We start from the raw sequence: 27,284 nt of genomic DNA, 5'->3' as shown, positions 1-27,284 counted from the left end.
CCAGGGATAAAGCCGCGGAGAAGTTTAAAGCAGGTTAAGATTACGAAACGACCCACCAAGCGCCACATGTTTAATCCAAATACCTCTATCTACTTCCAATGAACTGGAACAGCTGGTAAATCAGCGTGAGTGAGATTCTGATTATTCAGATGATTGCGGTCCCCTTCATAATTTCTGTCATGAAACAACATGAGTAGACAGTGCACTGGAAACGACGACGGGCTTCATTCATCTTCACTCTAATCGGCTGATTAATCGATATAGTTCACGTGATAATTAAACTAGTTTCATCCCATTGCTTCTCATTAAAATACCAAAGTGATGTAGATCAAAATGTGGGTTGATGAAGGAGAGATTCAATATCTTTAGCGTGAGAGATTTCATAAAAGAGTCCGGCAGCTTCAGCGTCTCCGTCGCAGTATTTTATAGATTCATGTGCTTTTTTTCTTCTTTTGAAGTCTTTGACCTTCATCACTTGGCAGCAAAATATGATGAAGACTTTTCTATGGCTGGCCTGAGGTGCGGTGAAGCTGCCTTTTGGAATATGACTTAAAATGAAGGAGACAAGAAAATCTATTCATCAGCTATCCAGTGACTAAACCCTCCAATTCCTGCAGGGTTACGATGGTGCCCATGTTCTGAAGTCATTGGGCGACAGGCCGCCAGTCCATCACCGAGCAGGTTTGAAGATCTCAGGTCTAATTTATCATCAGACGTGCCATAATTTATTCAATCTTTCATTCCAAGGGACAATTTTTGTTATGATTCGGCGTTGAGGTAATAATGTTGTAATGTAAAGTTGACCAAAACCGTCTGGAATGGCTTAGTACGCGCGCCAAAGCATCTGAATCCGTTTGTCACTTATGTGATCTGTAAGAGTTAATTGCTGGCAATCATCTGTGTGATGGAAATCAATGTTCCACCACAGAGAAAACAAACAAGACACGGTGTCTTGTGGAAGACGTGGACACTTTTACTGCAATTATATAATGGTGCTCTGCTCGCTTCACTGTTGCAAAAGGCACGTTGCATACTTGGTACTTAATGAATCTTAACACGTTGTTCTACAAGAATTGCACTATTTGTCCACATCCGCCAAGGCATGGGGCTTAGAAGATTTTTGCTGGGTTCAAATGTTTTCTTGGGGAACAAAAGGTTTTTGTTTTATTCTTCCTCTATTCACTGCAGACATACAGAGAATACAGTAAATTGTTGTGACATGCCCGTAACACTATCTGGTTGTACGCGCATAAATTTCTGCAGGCTCTTCTGTGAGCTTCTTGGCAATGTTGCCGAGCAGCCATTCTAGAGAAACCTCCAATTTATGGAATGTCTCAGTGGTCCCATTTCTTTCAGTGATGACTGACGACTGTTGTCTTTACTCTGACACACACGTACGCACACACCTATATATCTATATATAGAGAGAGTGAATAAGACACAAATCAAAAACTGTTTTTATCGACACTTCACTGTAAATTTTGACTTTAGCTAAAGGATGAAATTGAGAAAATGTCAGAAAAACTTTACCACATGTAGTTTATTTCTAGTTACCGTATTTTCTGGACTGTAAGTCACAGTTTATGTGACTTATAGTGTGTGACTTAATCTTCAGAGCGACTTATGTGTGGAAATTAACACATCATTACATCATATCACAAGTTATTTTCACACTAAACCGCAAGAGGGCTCTCTAGGCCTGAGTTATTCTACCTTCGGAGTTAGCAGAGTTTCTTACAAGTGACACCGAAGATGAAAATTTCATTTGATTTAGTGATTTGGAGAAACACGGATGGTTTGGTAAACTTGTTAGCATGTTATTTGTGCTATAGTTATCTGAATAACTCTTAATATGTTATGCTAACATACGAGGCACGTTCTCAGTTTGTTGTTTGTCATGTAACGTTCGCATACCGTACAATTATTCAGCCTGTTGTTGCCTCTATTCTATTTTTATTGCCTTTCAAGGTGACATGTCTGCTCTCGGTGTTGGATTTTATCAAATAAATTTCCCTCAAAAATGCGACTTATACTCCGATGTGACGTATGGTCCGGAAAATACGGTAGTTTGCTTCTCTTTGATGTATTGCAACCGTTGAATAAATAAATAAATGTTGAAATCAAATCAAAGTGTTTCTCCAAGAAATATTTTGATTAGGGTGTCCACACTTATCCAATTGGGTTGTTCTTGCTTCTCTATTTTAAAAACTTTCCCCCCCTAACAGATTTGTTTGTTTTCTTTTGAATTGAACAGGATGTATGGCACAATCAGAAAATAATTTATCATATTCTTTCCACAGGGCTGTGTATGCTTTCGAGCGTAAATGTCACTGCTTGTATACAGGTATAAAACAACAGCGCGTTCGTGCTGAACATTTTTAGACGTAATGCATGTAAAGTTACAGCCTTTTTGCACAGATATCTAAACTTCACCGCTTTACCGCCCATTTCACGAACTGCAACTGAAATATATTTCCTTCCGAAGAGTGATCTTCCCATCCAATTACAACATGAAATTTCCTTCAGGCCTTCTGAACTGTTGCATTTACAGTTTTATGGTTATGTTGCTCGAAATGTTTTTCATTTTCCCTCCCGCACTAGTGAATGTGAGCTGTTTCCTTCTCTCTGCACTAATGCACTTTGCAGTCTCCTCTGCTGAAGGTGAGTGGGTTACACAGGAAAATCCAGGAGGTGGAAGCTGGAAGTATGACAGAGGTGCCAGAGGATGATTGGATTTTAATGCTCCTGACAAAACCCTCTCAGCTGAAAGATCAGCCACAATCCTTTTGTCAGCATTGCTAAGCTGCTGCAATGATCACAACTGGAATGTGAGTTGGTGGGATGGCAGGACTTACTTTAACCCTCACTGCTTTAATCGGAACCAGGAGTCAGTAGGACTTACTATTTTCTTTACAATCACCACCGGATTGTGTGCAGCAAACTCAGCCATCAGCACCAAATAACAGAGGACAGAAGTTAAAATTACCCCCTTTTTTTTAGTTTAATTTTAGACGGAGGGCACCTACAGCGCCTTGAAGAAAATGAATAAACAAATAACATGAGTGTAAAACCATCCAGATTTTTTTTTTTCTGCACTTCCCACAAACCAGATGGCAGTCAGATTTCAGACACAGGGTTCTGGAAGACAATCAAGGAACAAGATTGCTTTTTAGGAAGGGGGATTGGTTTAACTAGATGTCAAATCACTGGCCCTTTCACACACCATCCGATACACCCACACACACACACACACACACACACACACACACACACACACACACACACACACACACACACACACACACACACACACACACACATGCAGAGAGAGAAACAGGTGCATGTTCTCGTGACTGCCTGTGTGTGTTCCTGGGCGTGTCTGTGTTTTCTTGGTGTCGGCGGCGCTCGCTGTGAGGCGATGAGGTCATGCGCAGAAATCTGTCTCGGGGCCTCTCTGATAGAGGTCAGCCGCACAAATGCTGCCACCCAGGTTGAAACAGGGACTCATGAATGTTTGATTGGTCTATTATACCGCCTAGGCGGGAGTACATTCATCCGTTCGCTTTCAGACTTCAAATATTCCCTTTGGTCTGACATTTCTCCCTCAAAGACCCGCAGTTTCCACCCGTTTGCACGGCACCCGACCTCCATCCGCAGTGTCGTCGTCTCGCCGCAGGACGATTGTTAGAGAAACCGTTGTGTTTCGGGTTTCTACCCCCCCTCACCCCCACAATGGCATGAGGACAACACCGTTTCAGGTGGGTGGAAATGGGGAATTGATACTCAGTCATTCCGACGTTCCTCTTCCTCCGCTGCAGTGAGGATAAAAACCTGGCCATCCATCTTTGCGTCTCAGTTGTGTCAGCTGGCGGTGGTGAACGTGGATACCTGGCAGTCAAAGAAAACAAGAACAAAGCAGGAACATTACTTTAATCTGTCGCCGCTGTTAATTCCTGCCTCTGCCTTCACGCAGGAGGAGCAGCTTGGTGTGTCTCAGCCTCCCTCTTGTGAACAATCCATCACTGTTAGTGCTTCTCTCCCGAGTGCGCTTCCCCCCAGCCTGCCTCCCCCGCTTACCGCCATGCCTGGTCATCACAGGTTGATGCAGGAAAACATTGCATTCCACACTCGATGTCGTCTCTTCTTGCCTGTCCACTTAATGAAGTGAAACATGTACAAGCAGTTAGCATGGCCAGCAGTAGGATAGCCGTGTGATAGCCTTCAATAAGAGGTCAACATTACCGTCATGTTACCTAAAAAAATTTAAAGCATACATTTATGATCAGTAAACACATCATCCAGTTACTAAATGGATGATGTGATGTGTTCTGACATTCTTTATTTTTCCTATGCTGTCTTTGTAAAACTGAGTCTGATTTCTCAAGCCGTACCCAGGAATCATTACAACCTGATATTTATGATCCAGAAACCTACTAAATAGAAACCTGTCTGAAGACTGACCTGCCTGTTTTAGATGTGTCTCTGCTCCCACCTGATTGAAATGATCATATTTCCACTCAGCATGTGGAAATATGATCCACACACACCTGTTAACACAGACTGCGTTAACAGGTGGTTAACGCAGAAACCCGTTAACCACCTGTTTGTTTAAGTTATTCATTTAAAACATGCAGGATGATGGGTCCCAAGGATTGAGAATCACTGGGTGCAGCAAGACTTCACACCCTGAGCAAAAAGGAAAAACTAAGCTCAAAAACTGCATGCAGTAAGAGATGAGTTCGACAGTCAACTAGAGCAACATTCTGTATCCAAGACAATAATTCACCAATAAGTCTCTTTCAGACGAGAATATCTTACCCCAATCAAACATGCTTGTTGTACAGAATATAAACTGTGACCTGGAGGGTCTCAGCTGGCACTTCCTGGTTATTTAACTGGGCTATCTGCTCCTGACTGGTTACAGTCAGCTGTTAAACAGAAATGGCTCCTTAATGTCTTGCATGCTGAGAGTATGTCCCTTTGGCCTCTTCCGGGTTGCATACTTTGACTTTCCCAACACTTTTCTTTTTCTAAGAAAGACGAAATGTGACGATAAAACCGCGATGCACCTTTGGAGAAAACTTCACTGATAGCAGAACTTCTTGTTCCATCTTTTTTTGAAAGAACACTAAACCTCAATAACAGTATGATGGGTATTTTTAATAATTTTTATATTGTTACATTTTAATCCTCTATTTTCATTTATTTTTACCTATTTTTTGATATGTATGTGGTATTGCTTATTATTTGGCCTGGTTTTATATGTTTGGGGTGAATTTTATTTTATTTTCACCAAGTGTATTTTTTTTCTCTCTTTCATGTTCTTTTTAAACTCGCTCGAGAAATAGGTGTCCCTTTAGCATTACTTCAGGATTACTCCCATTCAAAGTGCATTTTTTAATACACCGCTGTACGTGTTTGATTTTGATTTCTGTTTTGCTTTGATTTCCCTGGAGTTGAAACCCTTTCAAAGTTTTATAATTTACTGGTTTCCACTCAGTGCAGATACTTTTTACACCTACTATATCACTCTACCATGCTGCGTGTGCTGAATAGAAACAGTTGCTATCATTTTTTTAACACTCCCAGATGTTGGCTCTGAGGAGCCCAGCTTGCGAAGGGTTAAAAGCTTGGTCAACTTCGATACTGGCCAATCCCGGCCCCCAGTTAGCGTTTTGAGTACCAGAAAGCTAAATATAAACACAACATCCAGAATCGGCTAATTTGACACCAGCTGTCAGGACGCGTCTGTGATTGCATGAGGAAATTATTTGACTTGTAATGATCTGTAAAACTAATGACATCTGTGTGAGATTAGTCGACCTGAAAGCAAAACCGTGGTACACGAAACCTCGTGGAGCGTGATATTAAAATGTCCACTTTTACATCTTTTTTTTTTTTTGGTTGAAGTCCAGGCCGCCGGGTCCAACGTGATGGAAACCCAAAAGCCTAATGACTCAGGCAGACGGCTGTGGGCATTAGACAACTTCATTTATGAAATAGTCAACCTCCCGTGTAGCGATACATTCACATTACGCCGCCTCAGTTGAGAGACGCGCCGCTGTCACAGACACTGAGCAGTGCTGATGTCCCTTCCTACCTGCATTTATCTTCCTCACTGGAGGTAATGGTCTTCTCAGGTCATTTGCGCATTAGGGTCCCGATCATTCATCTCACCCACCTGCAATCCTGCAAACTGGTGGTTGTGTGGAGGAAGGCTTCGGAAGCAAGGAAAACATACACTCCCTGAATCATTCATGTGCACTGGATGTGAATCTCAGCGTTGCCTGTGGCCTACCATGTCAACAGAGGGCCAGTGGTGAAAAGCAATACACGTCTGAATGCTCTCTGCAAAGGATTTTTTGGGTTCTGTCTGATTTGCTCATTTTCTTCAAATAACTACGGCAGCCATTGTGGTGAGAACACGTTCTTCCCTTTACAGATAAATGTTTTTCTTTTATTCCCGGTTGCACCTGTCACTCGAGGGCTGAATCCTATTTCTTTCTGTCACGCCTACGCCTTTTTCTGGGTCTGAAGTATCCTCTTGGCCCTTCATTTTGTCTGTATTCAGGTGGAATGTCAGAGTTAGAGGTGTCAGCAATTTGTTTTGTGATGGAGGAGGAGTGTGAAGTTGTGTAAAGTGCTTTCACCCGCAGAAGTATTCACCTGTTACAAAAACCAGCGTGATGTCATATTTAATGTCTTCCATTGTCTTGTTTTGAGCGAGGCAGCAATCACTCGTCAAGTGGTCAAACTAGAGAAATTGACGCTTCACTGGCTCTCTCTTTCATGTAAGTTTAAAATTTGATATGTTTTTGGTAAACACACATCATTTGATACAGGTTATACACATGTGTGTTCAGAAATGAAGGTAATTAGGCGACATGTTCATTTCAGGTTGGATTTAAAACCATTACTTATGTTTTTTTAAAAAGCAGTATATATTTTTTCTGACTCCAGTGGGATTGGAAAAAGCCAAAAACGGGCAATATTTCTACAAAAGTATTATTCGTACATCTCTAATTAAGGTTGGCACCATTGATTTTACTCAACAAGCATCTGAAAAATAATATATGCAAGATCACAACTCTAAAAGTTCGGTGTCAGATGTTGTTGCCTATTACTTTTTACATACACAGATGCAACAGGATTTTGTAGTAGTGTATGCTGTACAATGGCTTAGAATTTATTATATGTTTTGAGGGTGATGTGACACCCTCAAGAAATAAATCAAATTTATCTCAATCTGATTATGGGTCACAATCAACAAAATTGTGTGAGATTGTATTGTATATTGTATATCAAAACCACAAACGATGGAAATAGTGTTGTGAAAAGTGTTTTTTTCCCAACAGAATTGATTCTTTTTTCTTTTTTGTCACACCGAAAATAGAAATAATACCAAACTCGGAAAGCTGATTTTCAATGACTTTGTTCATTGGGATACAAAGTTACGTGAACCAACAGGCCTTATGTGAAAATATAAGTGTCTTATATTTTCACATAATTTAAGGCCAATCATGAACTAACATTAACCCAAAGCAGGCGTGACTGAGCGACGGAAGGACCTCTCCCCAAAGCAAACTCAATGAAGGTTTTGGAGTGGCCAAGTCAGAGTCCTGGACTCCAATCCAGTCACATAACCATAAACAGATTGTTCATGCTCAAAAACCCTCCATGTGGCTCGAACAAAGCAATTCTGAAAACAAGAGTGGATCAAAATTTCTCCACAGAGCTGTAAAGACATATTGCCGTTTACTGCAAATGCTTGATGGGGGTTGTGACTGCCATGGGTGACACAACCAGTTATTAGTTTGAGGTGGACAGCTCTCTCACATAGGTTTGGTTTGGAAAACCATTTTCCCTTTGATTAGAAACATTAAGGTAGGAGTGACAATAAATCAAAAATGGTAAAAGCCTGTAAATGGGGAGGGCGACGGGGAGATTGAACCAAGGTATCCAGGTGGAAAAAAGAAAGAAAGGTCGGATTAACCTAGAGTTTTATGTCGAGAGCGATCGCATCTGATTTTCCAATAGCACAGCGACACAAATTTGGTTTTATGCTTAAACTGTTCTCATCACATAAAGCCCGTTTGTGCTACGAAACACAATCCGATCAAGATAACTGAAAATTTACAAAAGCTTCTGACATTCTTTATTTTTCCTATGCTTGATTTCACTCCATATGTGCGTTTCATAATTCACAACCTGTTTTAAACATGACAATAAAGAACAAAGCACCACGGTAGCACCATCTGAAACAAAACTCCCCAGGTTTCGGCCCACCGCCCCTCCCCTCTTCGCTTGCGCTCGATGTGAAACCGCTCCCCGTATCTTTCACAAGCTGTTTGCCTAACGGAGGTCACGGAGGATGTGTAGCGCATTTGGTCACGACGTGAAGGCATTAGCCGCTGCCAGCAGGTGTGTAATTATATATGAAAAAGGGTTTTTAAAGGAGGGTGGCACAGAAAGAAAAGTAGGCCAAGACGAGTAGTCTTCAGAGAAATCCTATTTATTCCCCATCCCGCTTCAAATGTGTGACTTCTTATTTGAAGTTGTGAAATAATTCAAGGTCAGTGTAACTATTTCAGGGCTCCTAAAATAACATGAAACACACGGCAGCTGCAGTACCTGACAAAAGTGTTCTCAACCCCAAATTTTACCTTTTGTGAGCTTACCTCTGTGAATTTTGTAGTATTTTTATTGTGATTTAAATCAGACAAGGTGTGAAATCATGCATGGTTTCTGAAGTCATTTGCAAATAAAAATCCAAATTTTATGGCATTATGTTCATCCCCCATTGCTCTGACGCTACCAAAGAAAATCTGTGGTGAGAAAATTGAGCAAACAATTGCTGTTTTTAGCTCCTCGGCAATAAACTGCACATGTCATATTTTTATTGAGCTTTTGAACATTATAGAACCAAAGCATTTTGGGGTTTTTTTTCATTAATAAAAGACAGGCCTACTTTTTCCTACATGTTTTGTGTTGTTTTCTTTTGTCTAAATTTGTATTTTTATTTCCTCAGTAACAAGAATGAGATATGTACACTCTTATAAAAAACCTTGTCCAAACAGAAAATGTTAATCTGCAACAACCACCTGTGCAGTCAGGCTGCATTTCTGCCATTCTTGAATTGTGGTTGGGGGTGTCACACTAAATCATGCAAAGGGCAACAAATGGTTGCACTTTGGACAAACCTAGTTAAAATCAAGGCATACAGAACCATTCGATAATTAAAATGTGGCTTAACATGCCATTTATTTCAGGAACTTTCTTAATAAGTGAAACACGTTTCAGAGATTAATTAGACAGAGATGGCTGTTTAGAAACCTTTATTTCTGTTAATTGTGATGATTTCCCACTTACAGGCAATAAAAACATGGCGTTTAAAATTAGAATATCACAATAAAAAGAACGAGGGCTGAATAAAAATTATGCTTCATACTGGTTTAAAGGTTATTTTCAAAAGGTGTGTTCAATCTGACGAAAAGGCATCATCAGAACGCATATTCTAATTGATTGAATATTGTATGAATGTGGTTATAACGACACAGTCAAAATTAAGATCTAAGTCAAATTGAACATTCGTGTAAAGACGAAAGTGTACCGTAAATGGCGCTGATGTTGGGGTCATCAGTGTCGTTCCAGTCTGACCATCTGTTTGCCGGGTAAAATGTCAGCGTAGACGTGGAAAACTAGAAGAGACATATCTGCTCTAATCTGCAATGAAAGGTGGTTCGATAAGGTGTCAGTATTCAACAAACAAAAGTAATCACATGTTTGATTTGTTGAAAAACACACAGACAGAAAAACATTGAATTGATGCATCCTTTTTTCCCACTTCACAGTTATTCAGTGTGATGATTCATCATATAAAATACATTGAAATTTATGTTTGTCAGACCACTGTGTTTAAAAATATCATAAGGCATTTTGCAAGGATCTATAAAGAGGTCAATACCGTGTTCCAAATTATTATGCAAATTGGATTCAAATGTCATAAAGATGAATATTTATGTTGTGCTGTTAAACTGATAGATGGTATTGTGTGTCAGGGTTCTTTGAATCTCTAGAATTAATTTCAGAGAGCTGGTTGATTAGTTTGTCTGGTGGCACAATTAAAGGAAATCTACTTACAAAGGATGTTCCACATTATTAATCAGGCCACAGGTTTCAATGAATATGGGAAAGAGAAAATCATCAGATAGTGTAGTGCCGTGTGACAAGGTATGAAAACATTAGATATTTGACAAAAACTGAAGCGTTATCATTGCACTGTGAAGAGATTTGTGGCTGATTCAGAACAAAGATGGGTTTGCACAGATAAAGGCTTAATGAGGAAGGTTTCTGTTAGACAAATTCATCGGAGTAAAAGAGCAGCTGTTAAAATGCCCTTACAAAGCAGCAAACAGTGATTTGAAGCTGCTGGTGCCTCTGGAACCTCAAAGTCCAGGATCCTCCAGAGGCTGGCGGTGGAGTCATTTTTTGGGCCGAAATCATGGGGAGAGAGAGAGCTGGTCTCACACCTTCAGAGTCCCTGAAGGTGTGAAAATGACCTCAGCAAAGTATATGGAGTTTCTGACTGGTCACTTTCTTTCATAGTTCAAAAAGAAGAGCCGCACCTTCAGCAGCAAAATCCCCCTCATGCATGACGATGCACCATCTCATTCTGCAAAGAATACCTCTGTGTCATTGGCCGCTATGGGAATAGAAGGGGAGAAACTCACGGTGTGGTCACCATCCTCCTCTGACCTCTGACCCTATTGAGAACCTTTGGAATTTCCTCAAGCAGAAGATCTGAGGCTGGGATGCAGTTCATATCAAAACAGCAGCTCTGGGAAGATATTCTGACATCCTGCAAAGAAATTCAAGCAGAAACTTTCCACAAACTCACAAGTTCAATGGATGCAAGAATCATGCAGGTGATAATAAAGGGGTCCTATGTTACCATGTAACTCGGTTTAAGATGTTTTTGACTGAAATAGCTTTTGATTTTAGTACATGTGATCACTTAATGCTGCACATTCAAAGAATGACTGTTTCCAGTTCTTTATAATCCATGAAGTGTTTAGAAAATCTGCTGTGTATTATAATTTGGAACAGTGCATTTTGAGTTTTTTATTTTTGGGAAAAATACTCTTCTCATGGGCAGCAGTAAAATTTGATTTATACTGTAATAGCTCATGACTTGAAAATTACATTGACCATCATTTGTACTGACCATTTTATAAGAAAATCTGAGAAAATATCACTTGCATAATAATTTGGAACACGGTGTAGATGAATAACCTAATAATATAGACATACAGTCTTTCTCCTGTGTGTCTGTTTACAGTGATGTGTGTGTCTCTGTGTGTGTTTTTTTATTCTTTCAGATACGGTGACATGGTGCCAAAGACGATTGTGGGGAAGGTGTTTGGGTCCATATGTTCTCTGAGTGGGGTGCTGGTCATCGCCCTGCCCGTCCCTGTGATAGTGTCAAACTTCAGCCGTATTTACCACCAAAGCCAACGGGCGGAGAAACGACGAGCCCAGAGGGTACTGACCCACCCCCAACCCTCAACCCCTGTCCTTCATCTCCCCTTCTTTTTATAGTGTTTGTTTTGCTTCTCTCTGCCATTTTTCCTCTGTCCCTGTCTTATCCGCCTGTAACAGAATGACAGGGTAAACACTATCTTCCAGAATATTAATCTTTTATTGTGCTTGTGTGGATGTTTGCGTCGGGACGGTCTCAACTTGCTTTACTGTATTTCAGTGGGAGTCAGAAATAACAGAAGGGAATGACGAAGCCTAAACAAATCATATATCTACAGATTATCATGTCAGCAGCTTTTTTTAAAAAAAAAATTATACTATTCATTTTTTTTCCCACTTAAAGTGTTTGCCAAGGCACAGTTTTCCTAATAGCAGATTTAAGCAGAACTTCTCCCAGCCCAGTTCTGTTGCTGTCAGGCAGAGACAGACCCAATTAGTGTGACAGACAGACAGACCGTCAGGGGCTAAAACAGAGGTTCTGTTTGTTCAAACAGAAAACTCGCCTCGCTAGAATCCGTGCTGCCAAGATTCGGGGCACTAACGCCTATATGCGCTACAAACAAAACGGGCTCCTGATCGACGCGCTGGAGGAGGTAACGGCGCCAAGCAGCAGCATGGGGGCTGACCGACCTGGGTCCTCGCTGACGCTTGCATGCCGCTTTTTGCTCGAGGAGGGACTTTGGGCTGGAGGGAGGGGCATGCCACCAAACACACACGCAACGTGGAAGTTTGGGAGGGTGGGGAGGGGCTTCTCATGCAGTGACATAGGGGCCGATGTCATTCCAGTGCTTCAGTGTGATCGTCCTCTCTCTTGCATCAAACCTTTCGGCTGCAGCATCGACATGAACGCTATCTCTCTGTCCCATACAGCAAGAGGGTTTGAGTGGGGGTGGGGGCCTTGTAGGGCAGGGGACTCTTTCCTGCCGGTGGAACGCAGTCACACTGACTCATAATCAAGCTCTGCATGTTTGTCCAACAGGGTTTGGAGGGGAAGGAGGGAACCCCATAAAAAGGGGGGGCCTTGTCGGAAAGCGCGTCGGGCCGTGGAAGCTGTGTGCTCAGCCTGCATCTCCTCTAAACTCTGTGTTTGATCTGTGTGTGTGATTTCTTGAGCATCCAGGTTATAGACTAATGCAACATGCCGTCCATCCCAGAGCCGCGCAGAGCTTCATCAACTATGTGTGTGTGTTTTTTTGTTGTTTTTTTTTTTATCAGTGTGTGGTGGTGTTTCAGTTTGAAATTTGTGATGTGTTTGATCTGTGTCGAGGTGCGCCACTGCTGTGGCTCTGAAATGAGCTTAGCTTGAATTCGACCATCATCTTCCATTTTGTACGAGAAGAGAAACAGACAAAATGACCCTCCGTTTCACCTTGAGATGCAACGGTCTGAGATTTTTGGTCAGTTTTGGGAGGTTTTGTAATGCTTTGAACTGTTGACACCAACTTTAGCAGACTCTGTATCCTCTTAGTTTCATTTTCAAATTATTTCCTCCAGCCAACCTGAATCCATCCAACTCGTGTCGTTGGAAACACAACCAAACAAAAATAATTGCATCTATCTTATGAACAAAAGTTATCTGTTTTTTTCACATTTTATTAAAAATGGCTTGCCAAAGCATGCTTGTACTCGTCTTGCAAATAATAAAAATTGAAATGAGTTGCTGTGTTGGTACTTTAATGATTGGTCTGTGGTGCTGAGTCTGGTTGGAAGGCCTCCATAGTGTCACTCTAATCTTTAACTCCCTTCATAAATTTTATATCAGACTGAAGTTGGGAATCTGGCTGACACACTTCAAAACACTAATAAATGAATAAAAATTTAATTAGAAGATTCCTTTAACGTGACATCCAGTGAATTATTTTCAACCTAATTCCTTAAATCACAATCCTAAAAGTATTTGTTCAACCTCCGCCGCCTCAGCAATCACCAGTTAATTACATGATGAGCAGAGGCAACAACACACAGAGTCCGTAGGGGAGCAGCGAGTGTTAAACAGGACGGGATATCAAAAGTAAACATGACGCGGTTCAGAAAAATAAAAACTTTATTTTATTGTTGCTGTCAAGCTAAAAGCTGCTGTTCCTTCCGTTCATTTTTTGGGACTGTAAATATATTCTGCAGGAGTGACTGTGAAACATTTGATTGATAGTCTTTCAGCCAGCTGAGTGGCAGTGCACAGACATCGGTGGAGCAGAGGCACTGATGCAATTGAATTCTTTCTTTGCATCTCAATGAAAGCTATTTTCACCATAGAAATTGTATCATAGAAGACTTTTAAAACCTCGGTTTACTTTGGTGCTTTTAATTGGTGATGACTGTCAACGTCACCAAACAACCAGAATTTCGTTTCGTTTTGAAGCAAAAGGTTCACACATCTCGATGCCCAGCTGTTGTTTGAATCAAAATTCGGTTTTCTTTAAGAAAAGAAAACATGCAAGTCAGACGAAGCACAAACTTTATCCTATTGACTTAGTTTAAAACACTCGACTTATGCTAGAAATAGCTATCTTTATGTCATTTACACTCAGTAACAATTTCCACACCGAAAAGAGTTGTGATTTAGCACGACTGGGCCAAACGTAATATTACTGCTCCAGAAAAAAAATCTAAAGAGTGTTTGAGTTTCTGCCTGCCAGGTCACCAGTCAGGGTTAATCTGTCTGAAAATCATCCAACTCCAGTCATCAGCCGATCTCTCTGTGCATCTCTGCAGTCAGCCCAAGTTTCCATGCATCCGATGCAGTAGATTGGCTGCCAAGCTACAGATCAGCATTTAAACTTCAGTGCTTTGCTTTTTTTTTTCCGTTTTTTTTTTTTCTTTTCCCCCACCGCATCACTGCATCTGGTTGTTCATTTTATAGTCTGAGCCTGCTCATCTACACTGCAGCTTCTTTTTCTTCTTCTTCTTGTCTTTGTCTGTTTTAACTTTGTGTTTTCCAAGGCCTCTAAGCAAGCAGGACAGGCCCTGGTTGGAAAGGCGGCCAGCCCTCCGTTTGAGAGCCAACATCATCATTTGCTGCACTGCCTGGAGAAGACGACGGTGAGAATAGTTTTCTTAGTGGAAGACGTGATCCAGGGGTTCTTGTTTGTAAATGCTCACTGGCAACAGAAGTAAATGCTCAATTATTAAAGTATTTCTGCAGCAGGATTTTATCAAATAAAAAAAAAACATATGTCTTCTAGTCTTCTTTAGTCTGCTTTAATCAAACTGGTTCATTTGTCTAGAAAGTCCGGTTCGTTAGTGGAGGTGTGAACACGCAATCAAACTCTGATGTGGACCAAAAAACTTAACTTTGGTCCATCTAGAAACCTAGGTATTTGGTTCGGTGGCAGTGAACTGTCATGTGGTTTGAATGTATAGCTGCAAGTGGACCAGAGACTGCTCCAAAACCAGGAAGCGGATTGCAGCGCGGAGCATTCTGGGTAAACGCAGACAAAACAAGCATGCGAGTGTAGCGCTATCAGAAAAATGAGAAATGGCTCGGGGTCTTTTGCCAAAACAAATCCTACAGCCACTAAAATCTGCCGCCACTCCGTTTTATGTTTACATTCCACGGAGAAGGAAACTCAGTGTTGTGCTTCTTCAGAGGTTTTCATGTTGATTCTTGGTGCGGCGCCTCAGCAGGCCGGGGTAGTGAACAGGTCGTTCAAGGGGTGGCGAGAATTTCACCTTGATTAGATTTACTTTAACAGACAAAAATCATGTTGATATTGAAATTCTATCTAAAGAGATTACCTTTAAAAGGTGCGTCCAACGAAAAGCAAACAACCTTTCCATCTTCCAGTTTTCCTACTAAAGTAACCAACTTCTCACCTTTCCATCTGCAAAATATTTGTTTTAAGAAGAAAAGCCTTTCATCATCAGACTGTGGTTGATGAACGGGCTTCACTTTCATGCGAAACCGTTTCGCTCCTGCATCGTCAGTAGCGCCCAACCTGTTACAGGAAGACAAAAATAGAAACAAAGTGACGTTTCCGTCCACGTTCGTACTGTAAGAATCTATTTCACGTGCAGCGCTGGTTAAAAATAGCCATCAACGGGATTGGGAAACGTGTTGTCGCTGTTTCTCGTCTCCAGCAACGAGCTCGACTCTGCCTGCCAGTTGCCTCGTTTTCCTCCAAACAAAGCAGCCTGCTTTGTTTTTATGTTATCTGTAATTTAGAGATGAAAGAGCCTCTTTAATGGCGGTGACATACAGTGGCACAGTTTTTGCCCCCCTCCCTCATCAGCCGCTTGCAGCAGAGACGTGCAGAAGCAGCTTTCAGAAGGGGGGAGGGATCCTCATAGAGCCACATAGAGGTCACACACAGCATTCAGATGGAGTGCGCAAATGTTTACATTAGGCCTCTTGATGTGCATTATGGATAATGGGGAGAGGAGCAGCAGCAGGAGGAGAGCGGAGGCGTGATTCAGGGGACGGCACCCGACCCGTCCTCCGCGGTGTCCCCCTGCCACCTGCTGGCAGGAGCTGCAACGCGTCTCCACGCTGACCTTCAAGTTCCGCTCATTTGTCACAGGGATAACAGTTGTGTTCACACAGATGGCACTTAACACGGACATCTGGCCCAATATAGTTCCACTCCCTTGAGAATTCATTTTTCCCCCTCCTCCCTCATCTATGAGGTTTTTAGGTTTGTTTTTTGGTGCTGAACGCTGATGTGGAAAAGCAGTTGAATTTTATCCCCCTTGTCTCCTCTCCTCCCGCTGCCAGAATCACGAGTTCGTGGACGAGCAGACGTTCCAGGCCAACTGCATGGAGATCTCAGTGGTGAACAAGGCGGGCTCGCGCACGTCCTCGCTGTCCTCGTCGCCGCACGGCCTCGGCTCCTGCTGCTCGCGGCGCCACCGGAAGAAGAGCAGCTTCAGCCTGCCGAGCGCCAACAACCAGGAGCTCAGCACCATCCAGATCCGAGAGCGGCCCGTGTCCAACAGGTGGGGAATGGCGACGGGGTCTTGAGCCCTTTCCCAGTTTCATGTGACGGGTGAGCGAAAGGCGGAAGGAAACGCACATCCTTCCTGTTGCTCTACACATGAAAACATCACATCAGCATACGTTCTGACCATCTCACATATGTTTTTTTTTCCAATCCGACACCTTGCTGGGCAAAGACAGGGTTAATGGGAAAGTGTCCACTGAGGCCTGGCAGCTCATTAAAATAAATCTCAGTAAAGGATTGCTGCAGGCCGTGTAGAGGAGACTGCAAACATTTGGAAGAAGGTGCTCTGCCACCTCGAATGAAGACCAATACTGCGGATAATGCCAAACACACCACTGTGAAGCTTGGTGGTGGGAGTGTCATGCTGTGGGCTTGCTTTTTGGTACAGTAGGAACATACGTGAAGCCAGAGCTGCAATGACTAGATTAGAACAGTGCTTTTCAAAGTAGGAAAGTTGGAGGGAAGAAGAAGAAGGAAAAACAAAAAGCAAAAATTAAAGCATTTAATTCAATTAATTTCTAAACCGTAATTTAAAATCACATGTATATTTTTTGTTGTTGTCGTTGTTTAGATAAAATCGAATCTGGTTTTGAATAATGGTTACAGCACTGACAGGGTTTTCAAAGGGAGCCACCACGTGTCAGAATGGCCTAATCAAAGTTCAGAGCGAAATCCAATGGAAATTTGTGTTCAAATAAGTTTTCAATTCCAATCTGACTACACTGTTTGGAAGAGAAAAACCCCAAAAGCAATAAATATTCTACATGTGCAAAGCTAGAAAGGCATTTCCCCAAAGGCTATTGCAGCAGGAAGTGCTTCTACAGATTAGACGCTGAGGGGAGCTGGATGCCAATGAAAGGTAAACTACTCCAATTTTTTGTTGCTTGAAAACCATGTGTGCTTTTTATTTCCACTTTACAAATATGTAAGTCTTAGTGTTTGTTGCATTAAAACTGAATAAAAACAGATTGAAGGTTTTTGGGGGTGGGGCGGATTGGAAGATAAACGTGAGGTAAGAGAAGCTTGCTTTTAAAAAAAATGGTACTATTGATATGTAAACAAACACTACTATTATCATTTCCTGCTATAAACAGAGAGCATTACTGAAGATGTTGCAATGTATAACAAGTAACTTCTCCCAAGAAACCTAGATAGCCTGCACACAAGAAATAGTGCTGGGTAGTGAGAACCTTCTGGCCCCCAGGCGGTGGCTCTGTAGTGGATATCAGTGCCTGGTCTGACACATCTAAAGGCTTGAGAGATGACAGATTCTAAAATGAGAAAGCTTAACAAACGTTTTCACTTTTTTCTGAAACTGAGGCGACACGCGTCGTCCTTTCCTTCCTGTTGTAACAGCATGGCCGCGTACGAAGGAACCCTCAAAACGGATTTGGCTGCGAATTGGGCTCTTCGTTTTGAACAATAAAAAGGGAAACAGTGACAATGTTTGAAGAGGTGTGCTATGTGCTTAAGCTGCCCAAATCCTCTGTCACGAAAGACTGAGAAACACTACAGCTACTGATCCCTTCAGTTACCGTCACAGAGCTAAAAAGGGGTGATGTAACTCAGGGGTAAACATCTTCCTGTCCCAGTTTGAGAACTGTTGATGGTGTCAAAGTCAAACCCAGCAGGAATTAAAAACGAAGTTTTCTGTGACGACTTTTGATGCGCTGCACTTTTTGACAGCGGCATTCATGCAGCATGCACTAAACATCGACGCTGAACAGGGGGAACGAAAAAAAAAAAGATAAAGACTGCAGCGGGGGAACCCGTGTTGTGTGTTCGTATAACAGGCAGCTTCGTGTGTTCTGGAAAAGAAGTCATTCCGATTGAACCGTTTTCACATGCTGCGATGTTACAGTCACAGAAGTAAACAGGTTTTGTGTTGCGCTGAAAGTAAGCGCTGAGCTCTTTTAGCTGAGTGCGCTCAAAGGTTCCCCGGTCAGACAGGCCGAAACGGAACGTTTTTTGGCATCCGTACGAAATGCCAAGTGTGGCAGAAAACTCATATTGCATATCGGCTGGAGCAAAACTTCACCACAGTGCTGTAAGATGGTGACATCAAAATGATGTGAGGCTTTTGTTGTTGCTTAATCAAAAAAAAGAAGAAGAAGAAAACCTGCAAAACCCTGGAGAACGGGCTCAACAACCCTAAACATACAGCCACGGTCACAATACAGTGGTTTAGATTAATGCGTATTTAGAATGGCCCAGTCAAAGTAAGCAAAAACTCATTAAAAAGCATTCGTACACAGCTTTGCGTTGGTCGATTTGATCAAATCACACAAAATGTAAGATTGTAGTTGAAACAGCAAAAAGTGTTTGATGGTTAAGAGCGAACTTTCAATTGGCTCTGGAGACACTTGATCATCTGCAACTTCTCATAGAGACAATCTGTTCCCATGTAACGAGCATATGAAAAGAAAAAGGTTCAGAGACGAAAATAAAATCGGATTTAAGCACCGGCAAGACGATGCCTATAGTTTTGCCATCCAGTCGATGATGAAAGTAAACCCAGGCGTTGCTCTGGGTTTTTCGATGGATTTCCACAGAGCGAATGCAAACCGATGCCGTTCATCTGCCAATAATACGGTTTTAGGTTTGTCCGTTTTAAAGCGCGCACTGCATCACCAGATCATCACGAAGGCCGCACAGAAAATCTGAGAAACAAAACAAAAAAAAAAACATGGTGAAAACCAAAACTTTAAAAGATCTCCAGAACGCCAGAAGAAATATTGATCAAGTTCTACTTTAAAAGATTGAAAGAAAAGTCCGCCTCATTGAAATGAAAGCATAAATAAAATAGACGGCTTACTTTTTCTAGAGCAATGCGTGTACTAAACTTTAAGCTTCGTAAACGGAGTCCAGTAAATTGTTTCTTTTATTGTATTTTTTATGGGCTCTCACAAACGGAGAGAGAGAGAAAAAGCTAATTTCTTAGAACTTTCTGTCACAAAAGCTTTTGTGTTCTTCATGGAAACTGACTCCCACGGCTGTGAAATATTCCACAAAAGCCGACTGCCTGCTAATGCTTCTCAAGGTCAACTGACTCTGGCGGTTTTCCTCCTCAGCCGCTCCAGCCTGAACGCCAAACTGGACGAGACGGTGCCCTTGAAGTGCGACGAGGCTTACATCTCCCCGTCCATGGTCCGGCTGTCCGCCCCGGTGGCGACCTCGTCGGGCGACGCCTCCACCGCCACCACCACGTACTCGCAGAGCAACATTGTCCGAGTATCTGCCTTGTAGATGTCGCACCTGCCTCGCCCGATCAGCCCAAGCGGGTCTCGAGAAGCACCAGATGCTGAGGAGAGGGACCACCGAGCATCAACCTGCCATAACCGAGAGGGATTGTGAGCTTGACAAGCGGTCGGGGGACTTTTTTTATTTTGAAGTTGTGATTTCATCTGATGTCAAACTCTGCATGGTGTTACAAAAGAAAACACACACACACACACCCACACACACACACCCACACACACACACACACACACACACACACACACACACACACACACACACACACACAAAACAAACAGAAAAAAAATAAATCTAAACTCTTTGAGGACCGCGGCCCCCTCCCCCCGGGGGGCCGGAGTTTGATGTTGAACCAGCAGATTTTTGCTTCATTAAGCACATCAAAGCGAGGAGGCGCTTGGAATGACCGTCATCGTTGCCTAGACACACTGGGAAAAAAACAAACAAACAAAAAAAAAATCAACAACTTTATTTTTCAATATGTGACGTAGATGTGTTTGCTGTCTCTGATTCAAAGGCGGGAAAAGTCTCAAGATCGTTCTCGACGGGCCTCTTGGCATTAAAGCACACGTATTCCTTGCCGTCTTTGTGAATATGGACTCACTCTCCACGCCGTTGCATTTTAAAGCCCTCTTCGATTGAAACGCTTTCCTACCCCCGTAACACTGTCGTGTAAGGCCGAAAACGACGCGCGCCCACCGGAACGCATCGCTGTTGTGAACATCCACGAACTGACTCACGAAACCGGCCGGCGCCATCGCCTGGCGAATGACATCACACGACTCATCCCGACGTGTGCAAGTGAAGGTTGAACGACCAAAACCCGTGTTAGATGCCATATTTGCCATCCCGGGTCAGCGTGAAAGCCACCTGTCGGTAGTTAACAGTTATTGATAACCATACAGGGTATACATTAGCTAGGGCACAAGTGCATAAGTGAACGTTTCCGGCAACACTTTGCTAACCTGGAGGTGGACAAGATGCAAGCACCGGCCTGCGAGACCCTTAGGAAAGGTCATCGACTGACTTCCTCGCAACGACTCGGTTGACTCCATTGTGTTCAAAGCACCACTTTGTATATTTTTCATACTGTAAATATTTCTCAGTTAGGACTTTATCAAATGCATCTGAAGTTGGGCTCCTCTAAGTTCTAGATTTAGTTTGAAACAGTTGTTGGCAAAAAGAAAAAACAAAACAAAACAAAAAAAGAAAAAGAAAACTCTTTCTGTCTGTTACCTGATTGAATTTAATGATTTGCATGCTGTCATTGCAGAATTATGTTTTAATTAAAGTGTGTGTCTGCTTCTTGTTGGGAGGTTTGCTTCAGTGACGGCCGGATTAATGGGCTGGAGCACAACGGAGCGACGCGGGTGTCCGGATTTTAAAGTGTGCTTTTAATGAAATACAAATCTTGTCATGGACTGCGTGTGTAAGGGTAAAGAAAAGGGACAAATTTATCACACATTGTGCATTTGGTGCAGTGGATAGAATAAACAGTGCAGATCTGCTGAAGCATCTATAAAATGACCCATGTCTTTTTTTTTTCTTTTTTTTTTTTTTAACTCTTCTTGACCCCTAATAGTGGTGGTCACTACAGCAGTTTTCTTCTGTATGCATCAGGGTGATGATGTAATAGCTGCATGTACAATTGAAACAAAAATATTTACACCATTTCTCATTGATTCAGTGAAACAAAGCATAAATGTTTTAGGTCCAAAATGATGCCAGAATACTGAGAACGAGAGTTAAAAAAAAAAAAATACATATATTTATATATATATATATATATATATATATATATATATATATATATATATATATATATATATATATATACATATATATATATATATAATATATATATATATATATATATATATATATATATATAAAATATATATAATATATATATATATATATATATATATATATATATATATATATATATATATATATATAAAAATATATTATATATATATATATATATATATATATATATATATATATATATATAATATATATATATATATATATATATGTTTTTTTTTTTTTTTTTTTTTTTTGCTGCAGGAGGGACTGGAACAATTCAAATAAAATCTATGTGGAAATATACATTTTAGCAACTCAGGACATTAACAAGTTACATATGTAGATAAATATCATGAAGCTAACATTTCATTTCATTACATTGATGGATCCTGGAATATTTTTACTACTGTTATTTAGCACAAATATTTATGTCTGCTTTTATCTGTCCTTCACAGCAATTTGTGAAATTCTTCCTTTAAGATCCATTTTTCATGAGAGGGCTAAAAACTATAATATCTTCCCTGTTTACTCCAGGTGTGTGTGCGTGGGTGCATGTATGTGTTTAACAAAGAGTGGATCATAAGGAGGAGCTGCTGTGGGACATGTGAGGACCTGCTGGCCCAGCGGTGGGTCCTGGCAGCGGGGTCTCTGGAGACACATGAGCTGACCTCGGTGATTGTTTGACGGGGAGCTCTGTGGCGCCGCCCTGCTGAGCTGAACGTCGGCGTAAGCAGCTCCTCACAGCATGCGATGCCTCCGCTCTGTAGCGTTTAGCAAGCGCTGAGAAGCCAGCAGGTGGAATATGGGAGAAAGCATAGAGGCGTGTAAAACAAAAGACCCTCGATAACCTCAATGTAAAGAAAACAAAAGATCCCCTTATGACAGGGACTTAGATTGGTTTTTATTTTTTAATCAGGCTCTACGTGCTACGTTATATCAGATGTGTAACACTGTATAACCACTCACTTATTCACATTTTGTCATGTCGCAACTACTCTTTCATTTAGCAGATTTCGTTTTCTAAAGGAATATAAAACATGTAAGAAAAACAAAAACAGTTTTGAAGGTTCTCTGTTTTCAAGACAAGATTTTCTTGACAAACTTGTATCATCAGGTTTTAATGAAACTCAAAAAGGTTCCTGACGTGCTTCCTGAAAATTGTGACAAGTTTTGATGCAGTTGTTGAAAATAAAAAAAATATCTATTTGGTGTTTGACCACTTATTGAAAAAAAACATCAATTCTGTCACAAAGGACAAATTTGACGACTGATCTCAGGCTCATTTATTGGTGAATCTCTAGTTGCAAGCTATAAAACTCAGTGTGTCTTATTTAGATTGTCTGTGACAAGCCAACACAGAGTTGTGAGTTGGTAAAGTTAAAAAAGAAAAACAGTAATTCTCAGAGGATAAATAAAAACTGATGCAAATTTGTATTTTGCCTCTTTTTAATGTAACACCCCAAATACAAACCAATGCAGCTTTTATAATCTCCTGAACAGCAATTAGTTTTTTTGTATTTTCATCCCAAAATTAGCAAATGAATCACAATTATGATCTAAGCCTTCTTTCACTCCACAATTTAGCCAATCACCCAACATCCTCATGAAATACTTTGGCGTTTGTCGCTGTAAATAGTCCATATCTGAACTAAATCACACTTTTAAGGGCCCCATAAATCCAAAAGTGTGCGTCCAGTTTTATCAAAGTGTAAAAGTCAGCGATGTCCTCACTTCCTACAGAATCTGGATTTAACCCAGCTCCTTAACTTGTGAAACTCTGAGCGAAACTGCGGGTTCACTGCAGCGTATATTATCGGGTCGCTCAGGGATGTGATGCAGGAGACAGACACTGACAGGATCTCCATGTCTTGAATCACTGGCGTCTGGGAGGGGAAAAAAGCAAAAAGATAAACTATATGTGTGAGAGCTCTGCTGGGTTTCAAGCACACATATATATATTCCTTCTGATGGAAGGGTCCAAATGTGCCGTTCACTCTTAATATTTTTGCCTGGTAATGTCTTCTGGATGTCCTGTAAGAAGCTCACACACAGACTCACCTGCATTTTTCTGTTTTTGTAGACAAGAAAATTCACCAGGATGGTTGTGATCAGCGGCAGCCAGAACAAAAGGAAGGTTATGATGATATACCCGGCGCGTTTGGCCATTTTAGTTTCCTTCCTTTTCCTCACTCTCTCCTTGCTGGCCTTCGAAGGCATGACGCAAACAGCCCCCTCCAATTGGACCTCCTGGTTTACGGCTTCATTACTTTGGACAGGAGGCAGTGGAGGCTCTTGATCTAGCGTAGGCGCTGCCTGTGTCTCTCCTCCGGTGTTATTGTTTTCTTGTTTCTGGCCAGTCAATAAGACAGAAGTGGATTTAAGGAGCTCTGATTGAGTAGATGGTACAATAAGGAGGCTGTTCTCTTTGACCGGACTTTCAGGTTTCAGGCTTTCTCCGGTCTGATTTTCTCGGTTAAGGCTTCTTGACTTCTCCTGCGTCTCTCTGTCAGCAGGCGTATCCTGATTAGAGGCTTTTGTTTCTGTTTTGTCAGCACTGATTTGCTCCGTTTTTAACGTTTTCTCCTCAGTCTGCGGTGCGTCCTGCGCTGCAAGAGGGTGGAGTTGTTCCTTCTCCAAGTGACTCATCTCTACTGTAATTTTAAACTCGGTTTTTCTTTCAGGACTAATGGAGGCGCTTTGTGGGGTGCCCTCCAAGGTCAGGAGGGAATTTTTACCAATTGGACTTGGTTCAACAACACTTGTACTCAGGATCTGCTTGTTCTCACATTTGTCTTGCCCATTTTCCACTGCAGGGGTGTGCTTGTCCTCCTTTGAGTCTTTTGAAGGAACAGAAGTGCCTTCATCAAATATCTTGCGATTGTGTGATCTCAGTAGAGCAAAAATGCGAGCGTAGAAGCCAGTGATCACCCCGAAACAGGACACCCAGAGAGGGAGCAGCACGTAGAGACCAACGGTGTCGTAGGTCGAGGATATTCCTCTGTGGCCCTCTTTACATCTTACGTACACAGGTGAGTCTTTCAAGAACACCTGACAAACAGCAGCCGCCGAAACTCCCAGGAGCCACGTAAGAGGAATCAGTGCCATCATCCGTCGTTTTCGTTGAGTTGTTTTGAAGGGATTCGCAATCGCCTGGTATCTCTCTGCGCTTATGCAGCCCAGCGTCGACAGCTGGATGCAGCAGCTGAAGGAGAAGGAGGCCGTTTGCGTTTCACAGATCAGACGGTCCACATGGCCCCTACGGTGCAGGGTCACGATGACGTGCAGCAGAACCGGGCAGTCGACGGTGCAGCGCAGAAAGTCCACGACGGCAAGGTTCACCACCAGCGCGTTGACGGACGTTTGCAGCGACTTTTGGTGACACACCGCCAGGATCACAAAAACGTTCGCCGCTGTTCCCACAGCGGAGGTGATTAGCAGAACAAAACTGTTTGTCACCATGAGGGCGAAGTCAATGTCGGCCTCCCGAACGGTGACGTTCCCAGAGCCTCCTGTAGATGCGAGCGGCCCTCTCATCTCAGAGTTCAGAGAATCAACATGCTCAGCTGGCTGACTGAGCAAACATCGTGCGTGCTGCTCCGGTCGCACACCACCTCCGATTAATGAATAAGGGGGGGGGGGGGGAGCAGCGGCATGGACGAGTTCCTCCAAAGTATCCGCCCTTTTCATTATCACTCCGCAGCACCAGTGGGTCACCTGGGAGTCCTCGCTGTTCACATTCATTAAAACCTCTGCAGTGTATTCACAGCTGAGACAACTGGGGGGCAATAAGAGACGGCTGCTAATTGAAAAGCAGTTATGTCACTATTGTCTCATCTCTGACATATATGACTTCATAAAATCAATCAGGCATTCAGGTTTGAAAGAGCGGATGCATGAAGAGGGTTCACAGCCCTTGAACTTTACCGCATTACAACCCCAAGCTCAAGTGAATTTGCCCGGGACGGTGTGTGACAGAGCAACACAAAGTAATGTTGAGGGAGGAAGCATACAACAGCCTGCTTCAGTCATTACCTGAAAAACACATTTCTTGCTGTAATTACAGAACTTTAGTTTTATTTCTCTATCATGTAAAGACTGAGGAGCTGAAGTCCAGTGATATTATCTGAAGAGCTTCTGTGATAAGGAATGTTCAACTAGTACCAAAGACTTTCATTACTTAATTTATGTCTGGAATTTGATTGGGTCATTTTAACACATAACTCTCTGCTTAGATCCAAATCGTTTTGTTGTAGCCCTGGGTCTTTGTTGTTGCCCCGCTGGAACGTAAACCTGCTCTCAAGTCTTTTTCTACCTCTCGCAAGTTTTCTACCTGGACTGCTCTATTTAGCTCCGTCCATCTTCCAATCCACTTTCACCAGCTTCCCTGTCCCCGCTGAAAATAACAACTCCCCCCACCACATCATGCTGCCACCACCTTGCTTTTCCAGGAGGCGTTCAGGGTGATAGTCAGTGTTGGATTCCTGCCACTCCAAACATTTGGCGTGTCACCCAGAAGTCTCTGTTTCGGAGCACCTTCTTCCAAATGTTTTCTCTGCCTCCCACATTCTGTTAAGGCCCAATTTGTGGACATTTCAGCAAATATTTATCATGATGTAGTTGGACCTTTAACATCTGAGGACTTCACAGAACAGCATGATTTATATTGAGCTAAAATTGCACATAGTGTGACTCTGTTTACCAGCAGAGTGACCCCCAATGGCAATTGGTTGTGGCTGGATCTAAGTTTTGATTGTCCGAGTAAAGAGAACTGAAAACATTAGCCTGCTATGCTTTTTAGATGTGGAAAACATTGATGGTCAATGTTAATAAAGCAGGTGCAAATGTGATTTTGTTTATGACTGCTGTCATGAAGGGTCATTTGATAAATATTTACCAAATAATGCGACGTTGGTAATTTTTAGTGGTCTTTTAATGCAACTTTCAATACAACTTTGCAATAAAAGTGTCATTATTTGCAATTGACCCTTCATGACAACAGTCGTAAACATTCATAAGGACTCCTTCACGTTCGTGACAGGTGTTACGTCAGTGTCTTATGCACACCCCGTCAAATAAAGCGATGCCAAACATTCTAGGGGTGTAAGAACCTTTGCAAGTTGCTGAAGCCCTGTGACGAGCACATGATCGGCTGCCCGTTTAATTTGATTCTGAATTTAAGGAAGGTTGGGGGCCTGACAATGGTGATGCCAGATGGACGAGTTAAGAGTGGGAGCAATGCTGCAGGATTATGGTTGCATCTTTTGTAATCCTGTTTGGAGATATAGTGTGAAATGCTCTTTGCTTCAAATGTGGAAGCTTATGGGCCGTGATAAATCTGGGATTAGATTATCACAATAAGATACAGTCCGGACCATCCCGAACGTTACGCCAAGGAGAAATCTCTGACAAAAAAAACTAAAACTCTTGGAAAATAAATTGCCTTTCATTTTGTTTCCATCTCGCTGTAACATCACGACTGCGTGAACCGAAACGTGATATGTGCAGAATTAAAAGATGCAGCTTTCATTATAAACCCAGCTCCATCCACTCTTTCTGCAGGAAGCAGAAGCGGGAGCAACGCTGACAACATCAAACCAACACTTCCCAATAAAGAGCCACTTCAAATATCTGGACGTCTGAAGATCCGGCGCAGCTAATTCTCTCACGCTGGAAGAGGTCACAGACTGTTTGACCTAAATCTCCTCACGCCAGCGCGACAAAAAGCAGCACCCTCCTCCACCATCA

General features: G+C 42.1%; 2 protein-coding genes across 3 annotated transcripts in view; one reads left to right on the top strand and one right to left on the bottom strand.

Annotated features, from left to right (window-relative positions):
* The window catches only part of LOC129361887 (potassium voltage-gated channel subfamily D member 2-like), a 63,857-nt gene extending 43,872 nt beyond the window's left edge, over positions 1-19,985 (top strand). Inside the window, exons 3-7 of one of the 2 annotated variants that reach the window (XM_055033088.1) lie at positions 11,379-11,541; positions 12,033-12,131; positions 14,479-14,577; positions 16,250-16,470; positions 19,547-19,985. In XM_055033088.1, coding sequence (XP_054889063.1) covers positions 11,379-11,541; positions 12,033-12,131; positions 14,479-14,577; positions 16,250-16,470; positions 19,547-19,721 — 757 coding nt within the window. In that variant the 3' untranslated portion in view covers positions 19,722-19,985. The remainder of the gene's footprint in view (positions 1-11,378; positions 11,542-12,032; positions 12,132-14,478; positions 14,578-16,249; positions 16,471-19,546) is intronic. The other variant, XM_055033096.1, reaches the window with a different exon arrangement.
* A 3,281-nt stretch (positions 19,986-23,266) lies between these two features.
* LOC129367537 (dopamine D2-like receptor) lies at positions 23,267-25,073 on the bottom strand. Its single transcript, XM_055042070.1, has 2 exons — positions 23,598-25,073; positions 23,267-23,422 (listed from the first exon to the last, which is right to left on the bottom strand). Exons 1-2 carry the CDS (start codon positions 25,071-25,073, stop codon positions 23,267-23,269), a joined length of 1,632 nt encoding a protein of 543 aa, XP_054898045.1.
* Between the last annotated feature and the right edge of the window lie 2,211 nt (positions 25,074-27,284).

This window comes from Poeciliopsis prolifica, unplaced genomic scaffold, assembly GCF_027474105.1.
Source record: "Poeciliopsis prolifica strain line A6 unplaced genomic scaffold, Auburn_PproV2 SCAFFOLD001, whole genome shotgun sequence".
In the NCBI taxonomy this organism is placed as follows: domain Eukaryota; kingdom Metazoa; phylum Chordata; class Actinopteri; order Cyprinodontiformes; family Poeciliidae; genus Poeciliopsis; species Poeciliopsis prolifica.
Note: the sequence above shows the minus strand (reverse complement) of the source record. Positions and strands in the feature narration are given on the sequence as shown.

Bases quoted from the DNA above. Each gene is read 5' to 3' on its own strand.
- LOC129367537 (XM_055042070.1), bottom strand. From the start codon at position 25,073: ATGAGAGGGCCGCTCGCATCTACAGGAGGCTCTGGGAACGTCACCGTT. The intron at 23,423-23,597 runs GTGAGTCTGTGT...TTCCCCTCCCAG, and splicing joins ACAAAAACAGAAAAATGCAG to ACGCCAGTGATTCAAGACAT.